This window comes from Odocoileus virginianus, chromosome 10 (assembly GCF_023699985.2).
Source record: "Odocoileus virginianus isolate 20LAN1187 ecotype Illinois chromosome 10, Ovbor_1.2, whole genome shotgun sequence".
NCBI lineage: Eukaryota > Metazoa > Chordata > Mammalia > Artiodactyla > Cervidae > Odocoileus > Odocoileus virginianus.
Window position 1 is genome coordinate 10835357 of NC_069683.1, and position 24127 is coordinate 10859483.

Below are 24127 nucleotides of genomic sequence, written 5' to 3' on the forward strand. Positions count from 1 at the left end.
CCAGGGAAACAGCCTAGACAGCCTGTATACACACGGAGGAAATAACGTATGCACAAAATAAAGAACTGGAACCGCTCAAATGTTTTCCCTTTTGCATTTTGACATTTTTCTTTTTCTTTTTTTTATATTAATGACAGAACTGCAGTGTGCTTACCTTCCAATTTGGCACGAAAATAATTACCACAGTGACTAAAATGAGACATCATTTTTTTTTAAATCAAGGAAGGTCTAGTCAGAAATTGCTTCTGCTAAGTTCTGTACAAGACATAATATACTCTTGTTAACTAACAAAACCAATAAATCAAGTTGAAGCACTTATTAAAGTATCTTACAGCACTAAATTTATCACTGATGACATATTTAATTTGGGACTCTGACAGTTTTGCTCCTTGCATATATTTCAACAGATTTCTTTATTATTATTTGCAGGGGGGTGTTATTTCATAAGAAATTTTTAGAGATGTAAAAGATGACTTCCCATAGAAAACACTGTTTGTCCCACAGTGTTGCTATCACTGGGAAAAGTTACACATTAAAATTCTTTTCCGCAATCCTAGCCTTCGCACACTAGAGTTAGCAGAATGTTTTAAATGGTGATAATGAGCATTTTACAAAGCAATTTATAATCATCACTCAGCTCGCCCATACTTGCTCTCACACAGTTAGGTCAATGCTTGTCCCTTGATAATGAAGATAACAAAATTGATACACAGTTTTCCCCTACCTAACAGGTAGAGAATTTTAATCTGTGGCAAGGTCTTTCAGTCAAAGGAAGGTGGAAAGAAAAAAAAGCAAAGAAACTCACACAACTGTATTGGGTCTTTTTATAATTATTCAATATTGTAGCTAAAATGACACTATTTCCACTTTAAGTATCAAAATAAAACTACATTTCAAATACACATAAAATGATTGCCAACACACAGCAACCTTTGCTGGACACCAAACTTCTCAGCTATATAACATAAATAACGCTTTACTTTCTCTTCCAGTCTACTGCACTCTGCAATGCATTCTACAATACAACCGGGCGACGCAAGTTATATTTTCCATAAACTTTTCTGCTTCCTAAAACACATCTCAATAATTCTACATTAGCATTTTCCTGTTGTCTTTTCCAAAGGTATTTTCTCTCTTCACAATGCAATCGGTATATAAAACCAAATTTCTCCGCCTGGTCCCATTTAAGGCAAACCACGCAGCCTAAACCACAGCCTGACAAGGAGAACACATTAAGCTCTGGAACAAAAGCGTCCAAGTCGACCTGTTTTGCAGGCTGATTAATAGAAACAAGCTCCAAGGACTAATCACAAGTCAAGCCCTGTTTTGCAGATTAATAGAACAAAGACACAGGAGAGGAGGGGAGGGTACAGCACCGGAATACAAATAAGCAAAGGTAGGCAGCAGGCTTTCCTCGACTGAAGTCGCATCCTGTACAGACAGACCCAGAGACCCAGATGACACTCGGGATGAATCAAAACGCAGCACCGAGGAGAGCGGGGTTCTATCAGTCACCCCAGCCCCAAATGAGCCGTCTGGGCTCCACCTTCTTTGGGAGAGTCTGAGTTAAAAGCTTCGGAAGTAAGAATTTTCAGCCGAATGAGGAGGCGCTCCGATGCTTTCAGGGAACCCTTCCACTTCAGCCAGGCACACACAGCCTTTGCTGATGAGCAGACACACCCACCTCCCCATCTTGGGCAATGGCCTGTCACCCAGGTCACCCTGGGAGTGTGTGCATGTGTGCAGGCCCACAATCACGCAAGATCCAGATACACACCAGCGGCATCAAGTTAGAAAAAATAAGAGAGCCAATGTCCACATTAGCTTGGCATACATTTTACAACTAGAGAACGTGGCCTTTTCTCCTGACTGTGAAAATAAAACCTACCCACTGTAAGAACATATAAAGTCTCAGGCAAGCAGAATGAAAGAAAAAAAATTCATACGAGAAAACCGATGTTATACTTGTAGTTATTACCTTTCAGTTTTTTTCTGTATATACATTTTCATGATGCTATTGATACACCTCTGTGTATTTTTGGCAGGCATATGGCTTTTGAAAAGCTTACTGCTAAATTTAAGAAGAAAAACATACCATGACCCTCTTGATGTTCGATACTAATTCTTGAATGAGAAAAACCAGGTGAGTGGGTGAATTTTTTTTACTGGAATTGCAAAGCTTTCATCCATGTGCGTGTCTGGTTAACTGAAGACAGTTTACACAGCTTGAGAAACATAATCTTTAGGAACTGAGATGTCTGTTTTTTGTATGATTCCTAACCTTGATATTCTGCAGTAAGTATTTTCCTTTTCCTCTTTTTTTTTTTTTTTTGGTTCTGTTCATACTTGTAGAAATCCAGAAAAACCACTTTTTTGGCCTCATTCACAAGAAGAATACTTGAATCAATGGCCAAAGAAAATGAAATTTCTCTGGTATATTCATATTCTGTTCTATAAATAATCCAATGATTTTGTTTATTGCAACAATCCACAAAGTAAAAACACACTTACAATGAAAATCATAAATATCAACAGTTACAAAACCTCAGAACTGACTTTAGAGAAGGCTTGTGAGTTTACAAGCTAGACAAACTTCCAAAATTTCCAAAGAAATGATCCAGTTCCTTTCAGACTTTTCAGAACACAGTTCAAACTCTACAGAGGTAATTTCTAGAGCAAATAACCTTAAAAAACCAATACCCTCCTTAATGTCAGGTTTTCCCTTTATGAGTAGTACTGAACTGCACATACGGTATGTTTGAATGTAGGCAGACAGTCAATACCCTAAAAATTCCCTCACCTCTCCTGGGCCTGCCTCCGAAGCTGCTCTGTTAGCCAGCAAACCACACAGTTTGCCTCCAGGAAAAGCTATTTAAAAGCACAAAGGTCAGGGCCAGCATTATACCTATACACTTAGGTCTCCTGTCTTTCTTATTCATTCTGTTGGACCTACAGGTAAGTACTTCTTACAGAATTATGACAGTTTTTTAAGAGAGAGGCAAGGTTAAAGAAAAAAAAGCAAAAAACTTAGTCTTGGCTATGTCACTGGGAAAAACGGTAAGCATTAAAAAATGTTTAGTAACAAAGGCATCACAAATACAGCTTAAAATTCTCAATCAAGAGCTTCCTATGTATTAATTTATTTAAATAATGTAAAAACAAAACTCACAGATTGAGTTTCTTAAACAAATGTCCTTTCCACAATTTTTCTCCCTAAGTCATAACACCCAAAAAGAAAAACTAAAAGTAGGGATTGGCTGATAATAGCCCAACAGCTTATTTCCAACTATTAATAGTTTTACCTCCAACAGTTTCTGATTAGGTTTTAATCCAGCATCTTTTACTGTGTTTTGAAAAGATCAAAGCAAGACGGTTTTCTTCTATTGATCCTTGATTCAGAATAGGGGCCCCAATTACAAATAGTGATTTGAGGAGCTGGCCATTTTTCTTTTTTTTGGTCAATTGATTTTTTTTACAAAAACTTTTATTTTCTACTGGCATGTGTGCACGTTCAGTCACTGCAGTCGTGTCCAACTCTTTGTGACCCTATGGACTGTAGACCACCAGGTTCCTCTGTTCATGGGATTCTCCAGGCAAGAATACTGGAGTGGGTTGCCATTTCCTTCTCCAGGGGATCTTCCCGACCCAGGGATTGAACCCATGTCTCCTGCATTGCAGGCTGATTTTTTTAACAATGAGTCACCTGGGAAGTCCTTTATATCAGTGTATAGCTGATTAATAATGTGATAGTTTCAAGTGGGCAGCAAAGGACTCAGGCATATACATACATGTATCCATTCTCTCCCAAACTCTCCTGCCATCCAAGCTGGAGAGGCTGGACTTTTAAAGCCTTACAACAATAAAAACATTTCCCCCCTAGTTTCTGTCTTTGATAACCTCATCTCTAGAATCATGGTGCTCCAAGCTACTTCGCATTGCTTATAAAAGCCTTGTTTGGCAGTGAAAGTCAGCACTCCTTAGTGGATTCACAGGATTCAGAGTTAGGACTGATTCATCCCATCATTTCAATACGTACAGCAGCTTGAAATGTAGTGAAAGAAATAGTCATCTCCATTTATGAAGTCAGACAGGCATCAGAGGCATTTCTTTTTATATGCCATCATTTTGTACATCATATGTAAAAGAAGCTGATAACAAATTAGGGGAGAAAATGGAAAATCAGTCTGTCAGCTCTGATTTTTTTCCCCCTTTACACACTTAGTATTGGTTTTACTTAGTCTTCAATGCCGATTTACTGGAGTGTTCTAAGAAATTTTAGCACCACTTAAAAAAAATAGAGATCCATCCAAAATTCACCATGCCAGGCATTACGCTTTTATAAACCAGGTGCTTCTCTTCACTTATTTTTCATTTTTTTGTTGCAAATTTCATACTTAGACACTTTAGACACAGTAATTGTATTTACACTTTAACCAAGCTGATCTTTTCTAATATTTGTGCAAAACCGTCTTTCTGTATCTCCTTCTGAATTAAAGCAGGTTTGCAACTCATTTTTTCTGCTCTTTATGGAATGCAGACACATTCTGCTAACCCAGAGGCTTTCAAAGTGTGCCACTAACTTCCTGTTTCAGGAACCCTCACGGAACATTCCACTTTCAATTTATAGTTCCCATCCAAGATCACCTTTATTTTTTCTAGGTGAAAACGCAGTACCCAACGTTACTCAAACATTTAAAATGACGCTCCATGTAAGTGACCTTAAAACACCCCATATGTCTTCATTTAACAGACATCTATTTACTCTTCCACATCCTTTGACCACATGCTGCCAATATATGGGGTTTCTTTCCTAAATGGTTTTCACTTATCCAGATCATTAGCAACTTGCTGTGCAAAAAAAAAACTGTACAATGTTTGCTTTTAAAAATTCTCTCCCCTGCCTCACACACATACACATACAGGGTGACTATTTTCCTAGACTAAGTTTCCTATTCACTTCATTTCTGTCCCTTTTTGCTTCTTCCCTTCTACTCTAGTATATCGTAATAGAAAAGAAATCTGACAAACAAAAATAGCCATCACAAAACTACACAACTATCGATATTACCTTCCAGGGAAGAAAATCGTATTTACTGTGGATTTACTGGGTGCCAGGAACATAACATACATAATCGAATTTTAATGCCACGAAACATACATGGATTAGTGAAAATAATAAAGGCTTTGGGGTTAGACTTCCAGTTCTGCTGTTAAGGCAATGAGTATCTTTCTGTAGTATTTAACTTATCTATTTTCATCATAAAACTTCAATTTTTATCAACTCCCAAATGGGGGGGGGTAATATTACTTCCTTTACTGGACAACAGTTGAGGCTTAAAAACTATTTTATGTAAAATACCTATATGTGAGTGATGCTCAAGAAACAGTAGTTACTGTTCTCTGCATACCCATTTTACAGATGAAACTGTGGCTCAGGGATGAAATGCGGTGAGTTCTACATGGTAAAACTGAGACGCAAGCTTGCTGCAGACAGCTGCTTCCGAAGGCTGCAGCCTCTACACATCCCCTGCTTCTCCCGTCAGTAGGTAGGACGGAGCTGCCGCTGTTTAAGCTACATCCAGTCTGAGAATCAGACCTTTCAGGGTTTATCTCCCTGATGGGGAGGTCCAGCTGGCAGTTTTGTTAACCTGAAGGACTAATGGTTTAGATCAACAAGAGGAACTCAGCCCAGGTTCAACAAACCCTTCATTGTCAGAGGGGTGTCCCTGAACACAGCACCTTTTCGCCTGTCCCCCAACAAGCTCCCACAGGCTTACAGGTGACTCCTTGGGAGGCTACGTGACATACCTTGATGGCCTTCTTACAGACACAGCCTAACAACTTGTGTCTCAGTTTTATCATGTAGATCTCAGTTCCCTCCTTAAGTTGCTTCATCTCTGAGCCACAGTTTCACCTGTGAAATGGGATATGCAACAGGTATGCAGAAGGCAGAGGGCCTCTCCCAGAACACAGCATGGCTTGGATGACCATGATTCTGTTGTGAAACAACTCTGGCCATGGGGCAGATGCATTAGAAAGGGCAAATAGGCCACCTGAGCAATGCTTAGGCATTAAGTCATGTCGGATTCTCTGTGACCCCATGGACTATAGCTCGACAGGCTCCTCTGTCCGTGAGATTCTCTAGGCAAGAATATTGGAGGAGGTTGCCATGCCCTCCTCCAGGGGATCTTCCTGACCCAGAGATCGAACCCGAGTCCCTTATGTCTAACCTGCATTGGCAGGCGGGTTCTTTACCACTAGTGCCACCTGGGAGGCCCCTATGCCTGGCAAAGAGGAAGAACTGGGTAGAAGGGGCAGCTTCCTAGCTGGTCTCCAAAGCCCATTCACTCTCAGCATCAGGAGGACTAAAGGAACTGCACAGTTACTTGGACTTACTTGTGGGCATGCCTGAACTACAGGGGAAAGCTATGCAGGAAGTGCAGGAAGGCAGAGCGCGGAGCCAGGCCAACATGGGTCCCAACTGCACCCCAGCGGGCTCAGTGTCTGGTAACATCTGGAGAAATTCAAGGTGCACTTACAACTCAAAGGATTAAATAAGAAATACATGTTTGTCACACAGCTTGAAAGTAAATGGTACAGAATCTATATGGCTTTAATTCAACTCTAAGCCATTGAGAACGCAACCATCAAGAAATGTCATATGTTCAATAACTGGTTTCTAATATCCAAAGGACATTCTAAGGCCCACTTGGTTCAGCTTCTGGCCAAACTCACACTTTACGCTGGTTGCTTTTACTTTAGCTTAAAGAGATAGTCCCCAAATCTAAAAGCAACTTATGTAGCTACCCAAAGCATGGGGATAAGGCGAATGAAGTAAAGAACTGACAATGAGAGTTTAAAAATACTGTTGGAGCCTGTCTTTGAAAGTTCTCGCTGCCTTCAAGGTCTGTCTCACCACTCCCCTTCCTCACCTTCATGGGACCAGGCTCACCTGGAGAAATTTTATGCACTCTACTTTTCGAACGTTCGGGAAGGATCTAGATGTGTCCATAAAGAGCTCACGGGCATAGGTTAGCCCTTTCTTTGGCTCCACTTTGTTCTGCCATCTCTAGTGGTCCTTGCAGATTCATGGCAATGCTTGATCTTGTCTTAGAAGTATTTTCTTTTCTTTTGCAACTGAGTGTCTCCTATGTGTAGACCTACTGTCCAGGAGCCACAGACACATCTCTACCACCGCCATGCTCATTCATTTATTTAGCAGAAATGGACTGAGCATCCACTGTGCGCCAGGCTCCAGGGTAGGGATGGAGGCCCTTGCTCTTGTGGCACTTACAGCCACTGTATCATCTCCTTCCATCCACCCCCAACAACTCTGGGTTAAAAAGGAGCCTATCAGTGTGACATGAGAAAATGAAGGAATGCCCAGTAGCCAGCGACGGGGTCTCAGTGTGGAAGTCCAAGTCTGCCTGGAGCACAGTGCATGGGGCCATGTGAGCCCGACTTCAGTGGGGACAGTCAGCCAGCACTTCCTTCTTGGTGCGTGTGCCCAGGGCTGCCGTCTCTCTCAGCAGCTCCTCGGCAAGGGAGATGGAAGTTGTCCCCATGAAGCAGAAGGACCAGAGGAACTGGCCCACGTCTTCCGACACACTGAGGTATTCAGTTCAGTTCAGTTCAGTCGCTCAGTCGTGTCCGACTCTTTGCGACCCCATAGACTGCAGCACGCCAGGCTTCTCTGTCCATCACCAACTCCCCCCCGGAGTTTGCTCAAACTCATGTTCATTGAGTCAGTGATGCCATCCAATCATCTCATCCTCTGTCATCCCCTTCTCCTCCCACCTTCAATCTTTCCCAGCATCAGGGTCATTTCTAATGAGTCAGTTCTTCGCATCAGGTGGCCAAAGTATTGGAGGTTCAGCTTCAACGTAAGTCCTTCCAATGAATATTCAGGACTGATTTCCTTTAGGATGGACTGACGTATAGGTTCCCATTTTTTAAACCCTAGATTCTGGAGCATATTATGCAAAAGACGCTGGATCATTCTTTTCTTCCGTTCCCCCCAACATTCCCATTGTGCCCCCTCAAACACCGCACCACTGAAGCCTGAGAGCTCCTGGAAGGACTGGCCTGGATTTCTGTGTGTCCTTTTTTACAACCAGATGGGAACAGTCAAGACTTCCATGTGGCCACTTCCTGAGTTGCCTCAGGTCAAGGAATAGAGTGACATCTGCAGTTACTAGGATACTCTCCCTCAGCCTTGAAAGCTCCTCAAAGGAACACTGGATTCTAGTGCTGTATGTGTGTGTGTGTGTTTATGTGTTAGTCACTCAGTCATGTCCAACTTTTTGCAACCCATGCACTGTAGCCCACCAGGCTCCTTTGTCCATGGAATTCTCCAGACAAGAATACTACAGTGAGTTGCCATTCCCTTCTTCAGGGGATCTTCTTGACCCATGGATCGAACCCGAGTCTCCAGGTTCCCTCTGTATTACAGGCAGATTCTTTACTGCCAAAGCCACCACGCAAGCCCCAGTTCTAGCACTGTCTTTCCCCAGACTAACTTTGGGCACGTCACCGTGCCAAAAACTCGCCTTGAGCTCCTTTGTCAAATGAAGGCAACACCATCATGACATACTAGCACTTGCAAAAGCTGGCTCTTGTTAATAATTATTAATACACACCCTTTGCATTTTAATTGTTTAGAATTTTTTTTAATTTTAACTATTGAGAACTGTTGCGAAGCCCAAATGAACACATATGAAAGTTCCCTAAGTGAAATATACCATCCAAATATGTTTCTTATCTTATGTTGGCTATTTGAGTTGGTCTCTCAGAATTTTCAGGTAAAAATTTAAATCATGCCCAATGCCAATATTAAGCATAAAAGATTGCCCAAGAACACATACATATCTCCTTCCACATTCGCTTATACAACCTATAAAAGCACATGACAGGTTTTAAAGGTTTGGACTCAGCGGGCAGAGAGGTACAAGTTGGATCCAACATCCCAAACTCTCATACACCAGCTTCTGCCATGGTATTTACTGACAGGGCCACTGATGGGAGGTAGGAAGCCAGGGGACTGGTGTTGCTTTCTCCTTTTCCAAATAAACAAGGCGGTTGTTAAACCAGAAGTGAATCTGATCCCGTGCAGCTTTAAGAGCAAGTCAGCTGCATTCTGAAGCAGGCGAAAATGTAAACAGAGCCCGAAACTCTAGAGCAGGGCAAACCCGCCATAGGTTTCAGAATGGGAGAGTCCATGGGCCCAGGGCCAAGAAAAATGAAATGTTAGCCTGGGCCTTTAAACAGAATCGTGTAGAAGCAGAGTGCATATTTGTTTAACACACATACACAGACCTTCCTCTGTGCCAAGACCTTCCTGAACCCTCCTGAATAAAAGCTGGAATCCTTGAGACTGTGGTACAGAAACAATATTGTTCCTACATTGCTGTTCTTTAGCATCCACGGACTTTCCTCTTGAATGTAGAGATGTTTCTTTCTTTTCTTCTTTCTTTTTTTTTTGGCCCAAGTTAATTACAAAGTATGACTATGAAAATAAAATAAATGAGCCCATTCCACTCATCCCCGTATCTGAATTCTATCATATGAGTTGCCCACTGGTTTTCTAATCCTCTCACTCAATATCTGCTGTTAATTTGTTCGCTATTGCCAGAACTTGAAGACTGTCAGCAAAATACATGATGCATCCCAAAACTTATAATTGGAAATAAAAACATCTGAAGCTCTTCTGACAGGGTGAAGTACCATGGGGCTGATCAGAACAAGGAAATGTGAGCAACCTTGTAGCTGTTTGTGTGCAAACACAATTATGCATAAATGCGGCAGAGAGTTGAATCAACACTTAACTCCCACTTTGAAAAACACTGAGAAAATTACATTTAAAGGCATGGACGAACTCAACATATTGATGATCCAAAATGAGGGGGAGAGAAGAAAGGAGAAAATATATCCTGCTCATGCTTCCTTTGAAAACGCAGCTTGATGGGCTTTCTCTTGCTGTTTCAACCATTTTAGAATTACGCTGCCTGGGACTCCATCTAATTTTCTGGCTGCAGAAGTTAAGGCACTTCCTCCACAGTTACTAAATCTGACAAATTACACCTGGGTCTACTCTAACATGAAAAAGTGTGCTCTTTGTTCCTGACCCTTGGTCAGCATAGAGATCAAATTCCTGGATGTTGGAAAGCCCCACTCATTTTCATTAAAAGCCACGGGAGACTAGCTCTGCATTTCTGTTCAGGAGGGGAACGAGGTACACTGCCGAACAATACAACTGCCATGCTCAGGTCAGAGCAAGATGGACTTTTTACTCTTTGCAGCTTGGCTACTGATCCATTTATACCCAGATTTTTTTCTCTTTTTTTCTACATAAGCATCTTGGTGGCAAAAGAACAACTGAAATTTAAAAAGAAAAAAGAAGAAGAGGCTAGTCAACTTTTAAATACCAAGTCCCACGAGTGAATTTATTGAAATCAGATTGCACTAAAATGCTGGCTACAGATCCAGTAACCAAAAATACAAAGATGACTTAAAAATGCTACCTCTCCTCCACCCTGGCCAGACCAGCAGGGAGTGAGTTAGCACAGTGGCTGATAGCTGACAGATGGGAATTTTGTCTCCTCTGATCAGCATTTGGAAAAGACATACAAGAGCTGAAAGTGACCATAAGAGATTAGGAACCATCTCGGTGGCAAAGAACCAACATGAGGGATACAAGAAATCTACGAGCTTTGCTGAACAAGAGCAGAGTCCTGGGCAGATCTAACCACCAGGCCACACAATACCTTCTTCTGTCCCCCAGAGAAAGAGAGAAAAAGGTAATAGGAGAAATTAAGAAAAGCTTTAACTGCACGGTTAATCCTGTGACAATACATCATGCCTGATTCCTTTCTTTAAGACTCGTAGAAAAATGATGAGGTGAAGGAATATATACAGAAGCCACAGAATCCGGCAGAAGGCCTCCCAAGCCAGGTTCCCACCGCCCACCCTCCCACCTCCTCTGGGTAACTAGTCAACTCTTGCCTTCCTTCCAAGGAAACACCTTTCTTCCAGGACAAGGCACCCCATTTACTTCTTCAGTGTAGGTCACTGGATTTTCCCAGACCCATCAAACCACAGCCACCTCTTCCTTGCAGATGTAATAAGCACCACAGTGCACTCCAACTGCAGACACCCACGAGGGCTCATGATTGTTTTAAGCTATTTTCCACATACAAATTTCTCCTAAATTGTAAGTCAGGAGACACTGCGTTAATTCTCTCTGGTCTTTAGGAAGCTTTCAGCAGTGCTACAAGTTATAAACATGGAATGAATATGAACTAATATACCTTGCTTAAAGCAAAACTGAGTCACAATTCACATTTTGTAAATGAGTTAATAGTTCTCTCCCTGGTCAGATGGCAATTACTTTTGAGAAATCTGTGACATGATGGAAACCCTTAGTATCAAGGTTCTCATTTTGATTTGTTTTTAAATTAAAACCAATAGCAATATCAGCAAATCAGAACTTAATATTTTCTCTGGAAAAGTCATTGGGAAAGCATGGAAATCAAACTTAAATCAGTTCTAATTTACAAAACAGACTCAGAGAACGAACTTGTGGTTACCAGGGGGAGGGACAGTTAGGGAGTTTGGGATGGACACACACACACTGCTATATTTAAAATGGATAACTGACAAGGTCTTAGTATAGCACATGGAACTCTGCTCGATGTCATGTGCCAAACTGCACGGGAGGGTAGTTTGGGGGAGAAAAGATATATGTCTAGCTGAATCCCTTTGCTGTCCAGGTAAAACTATCACAACACTGCTAACTGGCTATATTTTAACATAAAATAAAAAGTTTAAAAAAATCCTTAAATCAGTTCACATTATTTTGGGGTTGGAATAGCTGATGGGTTACTAAGCAGCCATCCACCTACTTGTGAATCCCAGGGATGAAAACATCTTTTTTGCTGACAGGATAAAAGTAACAGCTCTGATATAAATCCCCCCAAATTTGCTTCCAATCAAATTCTTAATAATGAAAGAGGCTAAAAATTGTACAAAACATTAAAATAATCAAGCATGTCCACAAATACATGCTCTTTGAATATTCTAATTTGGGTGACTACTGAAGTGGGTGGCATCAGAGAGAAAGTGGGGCAGACCTCATTGCCCTGGTTTTACAGAGAAGCTAACGGATTTGTCACGCAGTCACCAGAGACTGAACTAAGGTTAGACCCCACTGCATCTGACTCCCAGAGCGACCGTCTTTGTACAAAGGTGGACAAAGGCCAAAGTAGACTGGAAACACCAACCCCCCTAAGCCAGTAACAGCTAGCACTTATCAAGTGCTTATTCTTACGTCAGAAAGCGTTCTGCATGCTGTGGATGTATTAACTCACTTACGACAACCATGAGAGAAAAGTAAAATTGCTATTTCCCACTTAAGAGATGAGAAAACAGAGGCATGGAGGTATTCAGGGAAAAGTGCAAGTCCAAAAGCTGAACAAGCGGTGGAAATGGGAAATCTGTTGTCCCTGTACAGAAACACTGATGTAAGCATTCCTAAATCAATGTTCAGATTACAGCAGTTCTGGGAATATTAATTTTAACCAAAAAAATCTTCAGTGAGATCCGAACTGAGTTGGACATGACTGAACGACTAACATTCTTCCTGTATCCACTAATCAGTCCTTCTGGATACTAACTAGTAAAGCTAGAAAAAAAAAATTACAGGAAATGTCTCAACTTTCTATTCTACAGAGGACAATCCGAACTGTTGAGTAGGGGTGTGTGCTCAGTCCTGTCTGACTCTTTGTGACCCCATGGACTGCAGCCCACCAGGCTCCCCTGTCCATGGAATTTTCCAGGCAAGAATACTGGAATGGAGTGCCATTTTCTACTCCAGGGGATCTTTCCCACTCAGGGATAGAACTTGTATCTCTTATGTCTCCTGCATGGGCAGGCAGATTCTTTACAACTGCGCCACCAGGGAAGCCCTGGGAAGTTGAGTGAGGTGGCCAATCTGAATTCACTCTGTCCTTTTCCAGCCTTATTCACAACTCCTAGGGCATGACCAGGATACTCTTCCAGGTTGCATAAGTAAAGGTCAGTTTTTGTGCTCTATATACACATAGGGCTCTCAAAAAGTAAGAAAGCAAATAAATAAAAATCCAAGACCCCTCTGCGATTGATTTTCTGATCTCACACTCCAATTTTAAAGATGCAAAAACTGGCTCTAGAACCTAAGTGACTTGCTTAAGTTCACATAAATACTTAGTAGCAGAGCTAAGGCCTGAAAAGTGGTAATTATTAATATTGCTCTAAGCAAACCACCAGACACTCTTCTCAATTCATTGCAACATCAGCCAATTTAATCCTCACCATAACCCTCTAAAGTAGGTATTATTTTCACCATCTTAGAGATGCAGAAATTGAGGCTCATCCTCTATGAGTTAACCTCTTCAAAACCAGACAACTGCCAATTGACAAAGCCAAGATCAACATGCTTCCTTATCTGGTCCCAAAGAATATGTACCAGCTTCAGCTTTTCTAGAGCTGAGAACTGCAGTACCAAGAATTCTAGAACTGAGCTCTTAACCTATAACTTGCAAGCTGTCTGGGGATTAGTCTTGCGTGTGTGTATGTGTGTATTAGTCGCTCAGTCCTGTCCAAATCTGCGACCTCACAGACTCCTCTGTCCATGGGATTCTCCAGGCAAGGATACTGGAGTGGGTTGCCATTCCCTTCTCTAATTAGTCTTGCCTGGGGAGCTTTAAAAATACAGGTCACTGGGCTCCACCTTAAGAAGGAGAATCAGCATCTTGGCGGGGGTTGGGGGGTGGTGGGTGGGTATGGCTTCAAAATCTGTATTTCTTCAGAGTTGATCAGGTGATTCTCATGTGTAGCAAGATGTGAGAAACTCTAAGCAAGATATTTCATGAGTGTTTCCAATGTAAAACATAAGGAGGAAATGAATCACCTAAGGCTGATGGAATGTTCAGAGTGGCTGAATCTGCGTGGAGGGTAACACGGTGACCTTCCCCCAAATTTTTCTGTGTCCCACCAACACACGTGCAGCCCCAGTCACACAAACAGACTTCTATCTACTGTACCAAAGCTCTGCCCTCACTGATCTTGCCTAAAGAAATCTGCATTACAACGAACAATTCACAGCAGTGCCAAAATTCATGTTCTGTTGGAAATACAACATAAAGGTTTCATTTCACCTTTATTTTTTTGGTTTTAGACACTTAAGCTGGCACCATGCTTTCTCAACGTTGAGCTAAAAAAAAAAGGAGGGGAAGACTGCTGGAATGAACACTTACCAAGGTGCACCATATATCCTGAATCCCTTCACTGTTACCTCCGAGTCTTGTAAGTAAATACTGTTCGTCAGCAGGGACTGAACGTTGTCAAAGTCCTCTGGTTTCAATTTGGACACAGAGGGGAAACGGTAGTAGTCCTGTTTAACAAGGTCTGCCATGAATTCCTTATCAAATGTCAGTTCATGATTCCCAGCAATCACTATTTTATATTCATATGGCAGGTTTCCTGAAATACAAAAAAAAACAGCACCAATTAGCACGTTCATTTCCCATCATGAAAGTACAACAGCCAAGACTGCGTGATTACCAGACAGTATCCCCAAATGAAATAGCTCACACATTCCTTTATATTTCCATGGGAACCAAAATTTATGACTACTCCTTTATGCTAACAAAAATGACAATAAACGGGAGACAGGAAGCTGCTCAGAAGCTAAAAAGCTACTAAGGAGACATTAAGTTTTCTAGTTCCATTTCCCTTTTCTGTTTGCTACAGATTCACTGTGATAAATCCACACTGTGATCCATACTTTAGAATCAGCCAGCAAAAAGTACTTGAGTCATAAGCCTTAAAAAAGGTCTAGATTTGACTTTAATCCTTAAAAAATAAGCTGAGCAATTGTTTCTAACAACTCCATTCACTCAGTGCTAGATTTTTAGGATCACCTTAGTACAAAAGACATGGCATACATATTTCACAATTTGCATAAATCAAAGGAAGCACACAGTACAATTTTGTACGGCAAGTTAAAGTTTACCTTTTGGCTTGTGAGTAAAAAGATTAATAATGACCTGATTAGAAGGCTAACTTTCCTCCCATTGGGATGGGAAAAGAAACTGTAAAGCTTAACCCCCTTTTAATATTTATGGTATGGAAATGTGAGTTCGCCGTGTGTGCTTTTTATGCAAAAGTTTCCCGATCAAAATGAGATAATTCTGGGAAGAAGAATGAAAGCTATAAAGGAAAACCCAAACACCAGACTTCTGCATAGATTTATAATGTTTGAATAAAGTGCAGATCATACATATTAATAACTCATCGTGATGCTATAAGAACCAAAATCCAAAGGGAGATAGTGCCCGGCAGCTGTCCCCATCCTGAAATTAATGCCCTTTTCTCTTCTTTGTCATTACGTTTCCCTCAAGCCTCACCACTGGGCAGCTGCTCATTTTATTTTATTTCATTTTTATTTTGAGGAGGAAAAGGGTGGGAAGACAGTGCCTATAATTCCAGCTTCCTGAGACTCCCGGGCCTAATGCAAAATTAATGTTTCCTGCTATTCCAGGAAGAATGAAAGTTAGCACTAGCAGGAATCAGATATATTTGTTGTAAGAATTCATCCTTACCAGCAAGCCAGAGTCAATGAATCAATTAATGAAGCTTACAGTTGGAGACAGAATTATATTTGGGGGGGAGGGCAAGTTTTTGTCATAGGTCCAGTTGGATTTCACCAATGCAAATTGTAAACAGTATTAAAATTGGATACACAGAATGTGGGCTAATGGGGAGACTTATGAGAGAGATGAAAACAGGCAGAAAACAATACTGCAGGAAGATAAAAATGGTGGCTACGTATCAATGGATATCCTTGACTACCGGCCCACAGAGCTGTGTGACATGTGTTTGGCCTCAGTTATTCAAAAGGCTGCAGGGAAGAGCTCCAAAAAAATAGGAAGCCTCTCTCAAGGACACCCCTGGTGGCCCAGTGGTTAAGAATCTGCTTGCCAATGCAGGAGACTTGGGTTCGACCCCTGGTCCGTAGGATTACACATGTAGTGAGGCAACTAAGCCCATGTGCCACAACCACTGAAGTCCGAACGCCCTAGAGCTTCTGTCCACAATAAGAGAAGTCACCACAATGAGAAGCCCACCCACTGCAAACTGGAGAGCAGACTCCACTCACTGCAACCAGAGAAAGCCCACGAAGAGCAACGAAAACCCAACACAGCCAGTAAGTAAATAAATAGACTAAAAAAAGAAAGTAAGAAACTTCTCTTAAACACATGTAGAGCTTATAATCTGCACGAGCATAAGGCAAAAAGATTGTGATGTATGTTGCAAGTTACCTGGATAAAATGATGATATTTTGCACAATTCCCTACACTTAAAATACAGATAAATGATGTATTCAGGAGTCTGAAAATTCCCAGCACTGTACACGATAGAAATTTCTGAGATGCCCCATTACTTCAACATCATGGCTCTGTGGCCCCACTGGCCCAATACTACCTCCCCGGACCCACCTTCCTCCCAAGGTTGGAAGAGTCTGAAATGTTTTCCTGGACAGCAATCTGCTCCAAGGCAGGTCCTACCTGACTGAATCTTTGAGCAACTCTATTTGTACGAATCATGCTTTAGCTGCCAGTTCTCATTTAATGATTCATGATGATGGACTCACTGCAAACTCTGTCTTTATGCACCACTGCTCTTGCAAGAGGCTTGGCTTCTTGCTTTTTCCATTTTAGAGCATTGCTTCAGGGATGGGATGGGTGAGACTGGGAAACAAGGCGACCTGAAGGAAGTACTTTTCTCCCCTTCAGATCGGTGAAAGGAAAAAAATAAAACTGCTGCAAAGTAAATCTTTCTCAGGAAGACAGGCCTCTTCAGTATCCTTTAAATCACATTTTGGAGACTCAGCATAAGTAAGTAGCCACCAAAATGAACAGCGGCGGAAATCGTCATGATATTTACACACTGCCAACAAACTCATCTCTTTCTGAGAATCCAATAGTAGTTTCCAACTTCCATCCTCTGTTACCTATGTTATGAGATTGTCTGACATGTTTTCTTTTTTGCTGGACTGACCTTTCATCTGTAATCTGCCAACCTTTATGTTTTATATGAAAAGTGTTAGCAGGGCAGCTGACAAATCTCCTGTTACTTGATGGCATTTTCTTTTTTTTTCCAGACTAGATTAATTTGGAAGGCTCTGCAGGCAAGCTCCAACCTTCTTGGTATTCAAATAGCATGATTTTAAAATTGTCAGACAAAGAGGTGCCTGCCTTTATCCATTTTATTCAGATCAGGTCATCGAAGTTGACCTGATCTGAATAAAAAACCAAGGCCATATGCAGATATTCTAATGTGGAAAAAGTCTTGCTTTGAGTGACCTAAAGAATTCTACCCACTAACCAGTTGTATCTTCCTCCAGACATGGTATATGTTTTATTGGTAAGATACGAGATGATTTTAGGTGAAATAGAGATGAACTTCTGACAGAATGTCAAGTAGCTTTGTATGTTCTAAAAGGCACATTTGAAAAAATACACCAGTGCAAGTAATGATATGTGGCTTCATTTTTCTACCATCTTTTCTATTTTCATTTTTCTATTTTTGTATATAAAATAGGAGATAGTTTAAAGAAAACTATTGAGCAAATAACCATATAGATAATTCAAAGATTTGGCAAAGTATTGACTACCAAGTGAATGAATGAAATTTGGGAAACTAGCCCATCTATCAGTTCAGTTTAGAGCTACAGATCATAAGTAAGACAACGAGTTCTTGGAGGCAGCAATTAAGTCTTATTCAAAACTGTGTCTCCTGCGGTATCTGTTACCTCACTATATCATATAATAGATGCTCACTTAAAAACTAAAGGATAGCTGAAGTAAGCTAGGTCTTCACCGCTACTCCACAATTCTAATAATTCTACACTTTTGCCACTGTCTATTCCCTAAGCAGCTGTCACAAAACTTCCAGGTTCCAGGCTCCATTTGATTCCCCACTTAGCTTACAATACACATCTTCTAGCCCCAAGGTAGGCTCTCTTTATTTCCCAATTGCTCTTTTACATCTTCTCATCTTTTTAATAATTGACCTCAATGCTTTTCTTGTCACTGGCACTTTAATTTTTCAGACATCTCTCTATACTGTTTTGGATGTCTTTATTATATTTCTCCCACTTAGTAAGTTTATGTTTACTCACCCCAAGAAGATAAAAACAAGAAGCTCTTCACACACACACCCCCCCACACACATCTCAAATGCAATCCTAAACTATCCCTGGAATTATTTCTTCTTCGAGATGTGTCTTCATTTCTAAACCTCTTGAAAGAGGCTTCTAGAAGTCTGCAGCTGGGGAGGTCAAATTCAGCTCAGAGATGTATTATAGTTGGTCTTCAACTGTTTTATTTTCTTAGTTGAACTAACATTTAGAAATCTGGAGGTATCACACTAAAAATTCAGGGTTTCTGGCTTCTTTTGGAAGATCAAAAATCAGGCAATTCTGACCTTCAGTCTATTGCAGACCTCCTCACTCTGTGTTACTTCTCACTCCTGGCCTACTTATCAGGACTGTGTACCCTGATGGGCTAATCTACTATTAGAATCAGCAACTGAGACATAAATGGTTACTCAGAATTTACCCAATATTGGACTTCCCTGCTGGCCCGCAGGTTAAGAATCCACCTGCCAATGCAGGAGACATGGGTTTGATCCCTGGTCTGGGAAGATCCCACAAGCTGAGGAGCAACAACTAAGCCCAGATGCCAAACTACTGAAGCCCCTGCGCCTAACGCCCGTGCACCGCAACGAAGAGAAGCCGCCACTCACCACAACTGGGGAGTCTGCACGCAGCAACACAGACCCAGAGCAGCCAAAAATAAATCAATGAATAAAATTTAAAAAAACAACAATTTACCCAATGCAACCCCCCTTTGTTTCTGTACTCGACCAAAAGCTTCCCTAAATGTCAATAATTACCTCCTAAAAACCAAAGCCGAGGTTTTCCCTCCATCCTCATCTCCGAGGATCACACGGCAGTGACATCTCTGTCCGATAAAGTATCTTTTCCCTAGATTAGTGATGCTGGACTCTGCCTTCTCCTCCTCCCTCTGCAGGGTACCCCTTCCTCACTTCTGTCTCAGTTCCCTGTGCCTCTCATCTCATTCTCAGCTGACTCGCTACATTTCTGTTCTTTATCATTACTTCTATGAATATTATTTGTTTTTTTTTTTTACTGCATGTGTCACATTTCTACTCTTTACAACTAAATTTTTAAGTCTTATTACAAATTACACCGTGGTGGCAGCATGGGTAAGAGCAGAGACTCTGCAGGCTTCACCACCTATTAACTTTATGACCCTGGACAGAGCTCTTATGTCCTCTAAGGTGTCTCAGAAAAACAAGGACAATAATTGCACCCACCTCACAGGCTGCGTTCAAGATAAAATGAGACAGAGCTTCTAAAGCACATGCATGGTATGGAGTAAGTAATCAGTGCACATTAATTATTACTGTATTTCATTTGTTTAGTTTTTCCCCTTGCATCTGACTTATCTCCTCCGAGACGGTCCCTGAAGGCATGGATTGTGGCTTGTGGTTCCCTGTCTGACCCAAACTAGTTCTGTACCTTGGGTTTCCCAGGTGACTCAGTAGTAAAGAATCTGCCTGCCAACGCAGGAGATGCAGGAGATATTGATCCCTCGGTCGGGAAGATCCCCTGGAGGAGGAAATGGCAACCTAGTCCAGTACTCTTGCTTGAAAAATCCCATGGACAGAGGAGCCCAGTGGGCTACAGTCTACGGGGTCGCAAAGAGTCGGACATGACTGAGCGACTGAGCACACAAATTCAATATTTTCCAAATGGCAGGCACATAATAAGCATCCGTTCAACAAGTGAAGGAAGGACTGAATCCCTGCAAGACTCACCAGGAGCCTCCTATAAAGAATTTCAGGAATGGGCTTGTCATCTTGAGTCATGACAAGGTTTAAGCCAGTATCAGTTTGTCCTCCAAGTTTAAGCCCTCCTGGATTGCTAGCTCAATTAAAAACAAACACACACAGTTGGGAGCCAACTCTAATACATCTGTGAGCTGAATCTGGCCTACCAGAAGCAAGCTTCTGGAATCCTCTTTCCAGAAGTTTAGAAGTGAAATGAAGAAGCATCTTCAATCCAGTCTAGCTAAATAATCTCCAACACACTTTTTTTTTCCATTTATTTTTATTAGTTGGAGGCTAATTACTTTACAATATTGTAGTGGCTTTTGACATACATTGACATGAATCAGCCATGGATTTACATGTATTCCCCATCCCGATCCCCCCTCCCACCTCCCTCTCCATCCGATCCTTCTGGGTCTTCCCAGTGCACCAGCCCTGAGCACTTGTCTCATGCATCCAACCTGGGCTGGTGATCTGTTTCACCCTTGATAGTGTACTTGTTTCAATGTTATTCTCTCAGAACATCCCACCCTCGCCTTCTCCCACAGAGTCTAAAAGTCTGTTCTGTACATCTGTGTCTCTTTATCTGTTTTGCATATAGGGTTATCGTTACCATCTTTTTAAATTCCATATATATGCGTTAGTATACTGTATTGGTCTTTATCTTTCTGGCTTACTTCACTCTGTATAATGGGCTCCAGTTTCATCCATCTCATTAGAACTGACTCAAATGAATTCTTTTTAATGGCTGAGTAATATTCCATGGTGTATATGTACCATAGCTTTCTTATCCATTCGTCCGCTGATGGGCATCTAGGTTGCTTCCATGTCCTGGCTATTATAAACAGTGCTGCGATGAACATTGGGGAGCACGTGTCTCTTTCAGATATGGTTTCCTCAGTGTGTATGCCCAGGAGTGGGATTGCTGGGTCATATGGCAGTTCTATTTCCAGTTTTTTAAGGAATGGCTGCTATCCAAAAGTCTACAAGCAATAAATGCTGGAGAGGGTGTAGAGAAAAGGGAACCCTCTTACACTGTTGGTGGGAATGCAAACTAGTACAGCCACTATGGAGAACAGTGTGGAGATTCCTCCAAAATACTTTTTAAACTGCAGTTTCTTCAAATATAAATGGGGGGGGGGAGGGAAAAATAATCACACTACCCTTAAGGTTTGATGCACATTATGTAATCTACTGCATGTAAAGATGTGCACAGTTTATAACACTTCATCATCTCTCAACAGGCATTAGCTGTGCTCAAATAATTATTATAATGATTGCCCTTCCCAGTTGCCAACCAAGAAAATACTAGCTTGTCCACAAATTGGATCACCCTCTGGTCACATTGCACAATGTCACTATCTTCAAAGATAAGCACCTGAGGATGAAAAGGAAAACTTTTTGATTTTCCAAAGGCAGAAACTGATATGCTCCAATGTGTACTTCAAGTTAACAAAAATATCACTAGGGTCATTAAAATGTCTGGATCTGGAGGTGATGGTGGGTGGACATATGAGACTTTCAACCTGTATACACTGCGAACCTAGCTGCCTCTGTCAAGATGTTTCTACCCCTGAAAATGTGTGCCCTTAACACATCACGTATTTTCTCCTTCAATGACCCAGTTACCCATCTCTTCTAACATTTACTGACTGCCCCAAAACGGGCCAGGATCAGCCCCTCATTATCAAATGAATAGTATAACCTGTGATAGGTAACACCTTAGATTCTATTTCTCCCCAGAGTGACTACTCATTTGGAATATCCTTAATATATTTTTTAATAAAAATTTTATTGGAGTATATCTGATTTACAATGTTGTGTGAGTTTCAGGTCTATAGCAAAGTGATTCAGTGTTACACTATATTCATTCTTTTTCAGATTCTTTACACATATAGGTTATTACAGAATAGTGAGTAGAGTCCCCCGTGCTACGCAGTAGGTCCTTGTTGGTTATCTATTTTATATGTAGTGGTGTGTGTACGTTAATCCCAACCTCCTAATTTATCCCTCCCCACAATGTTTCCCCTTTGGTAACCACAAGTTTCAAAATCTATGAATCTACTAACACATATATGTGGAATCTAGAAAAATGGTACATATGATCTATTTGCAAAGCAGGAATGGAGACATAGAAATTAAACATATGGACACCAAGAGGAAAGAGGGGGTGGGATGAATTGGGAGATTGAGATTGACATATATACACTATTGATACTATATATAAAATAGATAACTAATCAAGTACCTACTATGAACTCTACTCAACACTCTGTGGTGACCTAAATGGGAAGTAAATCCAAAAAAAAGAAGTGAGATATATATGTATATATACTCATTTTGCTCTACAGTAGAAAGTAATACAACATTGTAAAGAAACTATACTCCAATAAAAATTAATTTAAAAAAATGAGAAAACAAAAACAAAAAAAAAAATGAATGTCCACTGACAAAGGAATGGATACAGAAGATATAGTACATATATACAATGGAATATTACTCAGCCCTAAAAAGGACAAGATAATGCCTAACATCTTTCATAGAATCGGATAGGGTACTCTTCTATGAATGTATGGAGAGGAACAGAAAAACTAAGATCTTCAGCTATACATATGTCTGGCAAAGCTGTAACAACTTTAAAGCAGTAGATTGTGTCAAGGTCAACCTCCTTCCCTTCCCAAACTCTGGATATTTAATGTGTCACTGAAAGTGGCTCCCATGAATCACAGCACAAGAACCTAGAAGCATCCTCAGGAGAGCCTGAGTAATTTGAAAGTTGTGCTCCATAAAGCCTCCTTCAGGTGGAGCAAAGCAACTTGAGGAAACACACAAGGGCAGAAGGAAGGGGACTCATGTCATGTTCACCATGGCAGTGCTACTTTCCTTTATTTTATGATTTAGTAAAAGATTTGCAGATATGCAGATGACACCACCCTTATGGCAGAAAGTGAAGAACTAAAGAGCCTCTTGATGAAAGTGAAAGAGGAGAGTGAAAAAGTTGGCTTAAAGCTCAACATTGAGAAAACTAAGATCATGGTATCCAGTCCCATCACTTCATGGGAAATAGATGGGGAGACAGTGGAAACAGTGGCTGACTTAATTTTTCTGGGCTCCAAAATCACTGAAGATGGTGATTGCAGCCATGAAATTAAAAGACACTTACTCCTTGGAAGGAAAGTTATGACCAACTTAGCATATTAAAAAGGAGAGACATTACCCTGTCAACAAAGGTCCATCTAGTCAAGGCTATGGTTTTTCTAGTAGTCATGTATGGATGTGAGAGTTGGACTACATAGAAAGCTGAGTGCAGAAGATTTGATGCTTTTGAACTGTGGTGTTGGAGAAGACTCTTGAGAGTCCCTTGGACTGCAAGGTGATCCAGCCAGTCCATCCTAAAGGAGATCAGTCCTGGGTCTTCACTGGAAGGACTGATGTTGAAGCTGAAACCAATGCTTTGGCCACCTGATGCAAAGAGCTGACTCTTTTGAAGAAACCCTGATGCTGGGAAAGATTGAGGGCGGGAGGAGAAGGGGAAGACAGAGGTTGAGATGGTTTGATGGCATCACCGACTCAATGGACATGGGTTTGGGTAGACTCCGGGAGTTGGTGATGGACAGGGAGGCCTGGTGTGCTGCGGTTCATGGAGTCACAAAGAGTTGGACATGACTGAGCAACTGAACTGAAATGAAAAGATTTGATCTGAAGAAAGTTATCTCTGGCTTGGCTTCCTAGGCGGCTCAGTGGTAAAGAATTATCCTGCCAAGCAGGAGACATAAGAGATGTGGGTTCGATCCCTGGGCCGGGAAGATGCCCTGGAAAAGGAAATGGCAGCCCACTCCAGTATTCTTGACTGGAGAATTTTAAGGACAGAGGAGTCTGGCAGGCTAAGCCTATAGGATCACAAAAGAGTCAGACATGACTTAGCAACTAAACAACAACATCCCTGGGCTTAAAAACGTTAAAAAGAAAAATCATAGATATATCCGATTCCATTTTACTAATGAAGACAGTGAGTAACAGGGAAGTGCTGTCACTTTCTAAGCAAAGTTCACAGGTCAAGCTGGTTCAAAAGTGGGACAGAAAAGCTCTTTGGTTCTCTTGCTAGTATTCTGTCAGATGAGACCAAATTTTTAACTGCCTCATGGGGTTTGGCTCAAGACGTACCATTCTA

General features: G+C 41.3%; 1 protein-coding gene across 6 annotated transcripts in view; it reads right to left on the minus strand.

Annotated features, from left to right (window-relative positions):
- The window catches only part of MPPED2 (metallophosphoesterase domain containing 2), a 208001-nt gene that overhangs the window by 90339 nt on the left and 93535 nt on the right, over window positions 1-24127 (minus strand). For all 6 annotated transcript variants that reach the window (XM_070472984.1, XM_020885985.2, XM_070472983.1 and 3 more), the window contains exon 4: window positions 14292-14517. In XM_070472984.1, the coding sequence (XP_070329085.1) occupies window positions 14292-14517 (226 nt within the window). The remainder of the gene's footprint in view (window positions 1-14291; window positions 14518-24127) is intronic.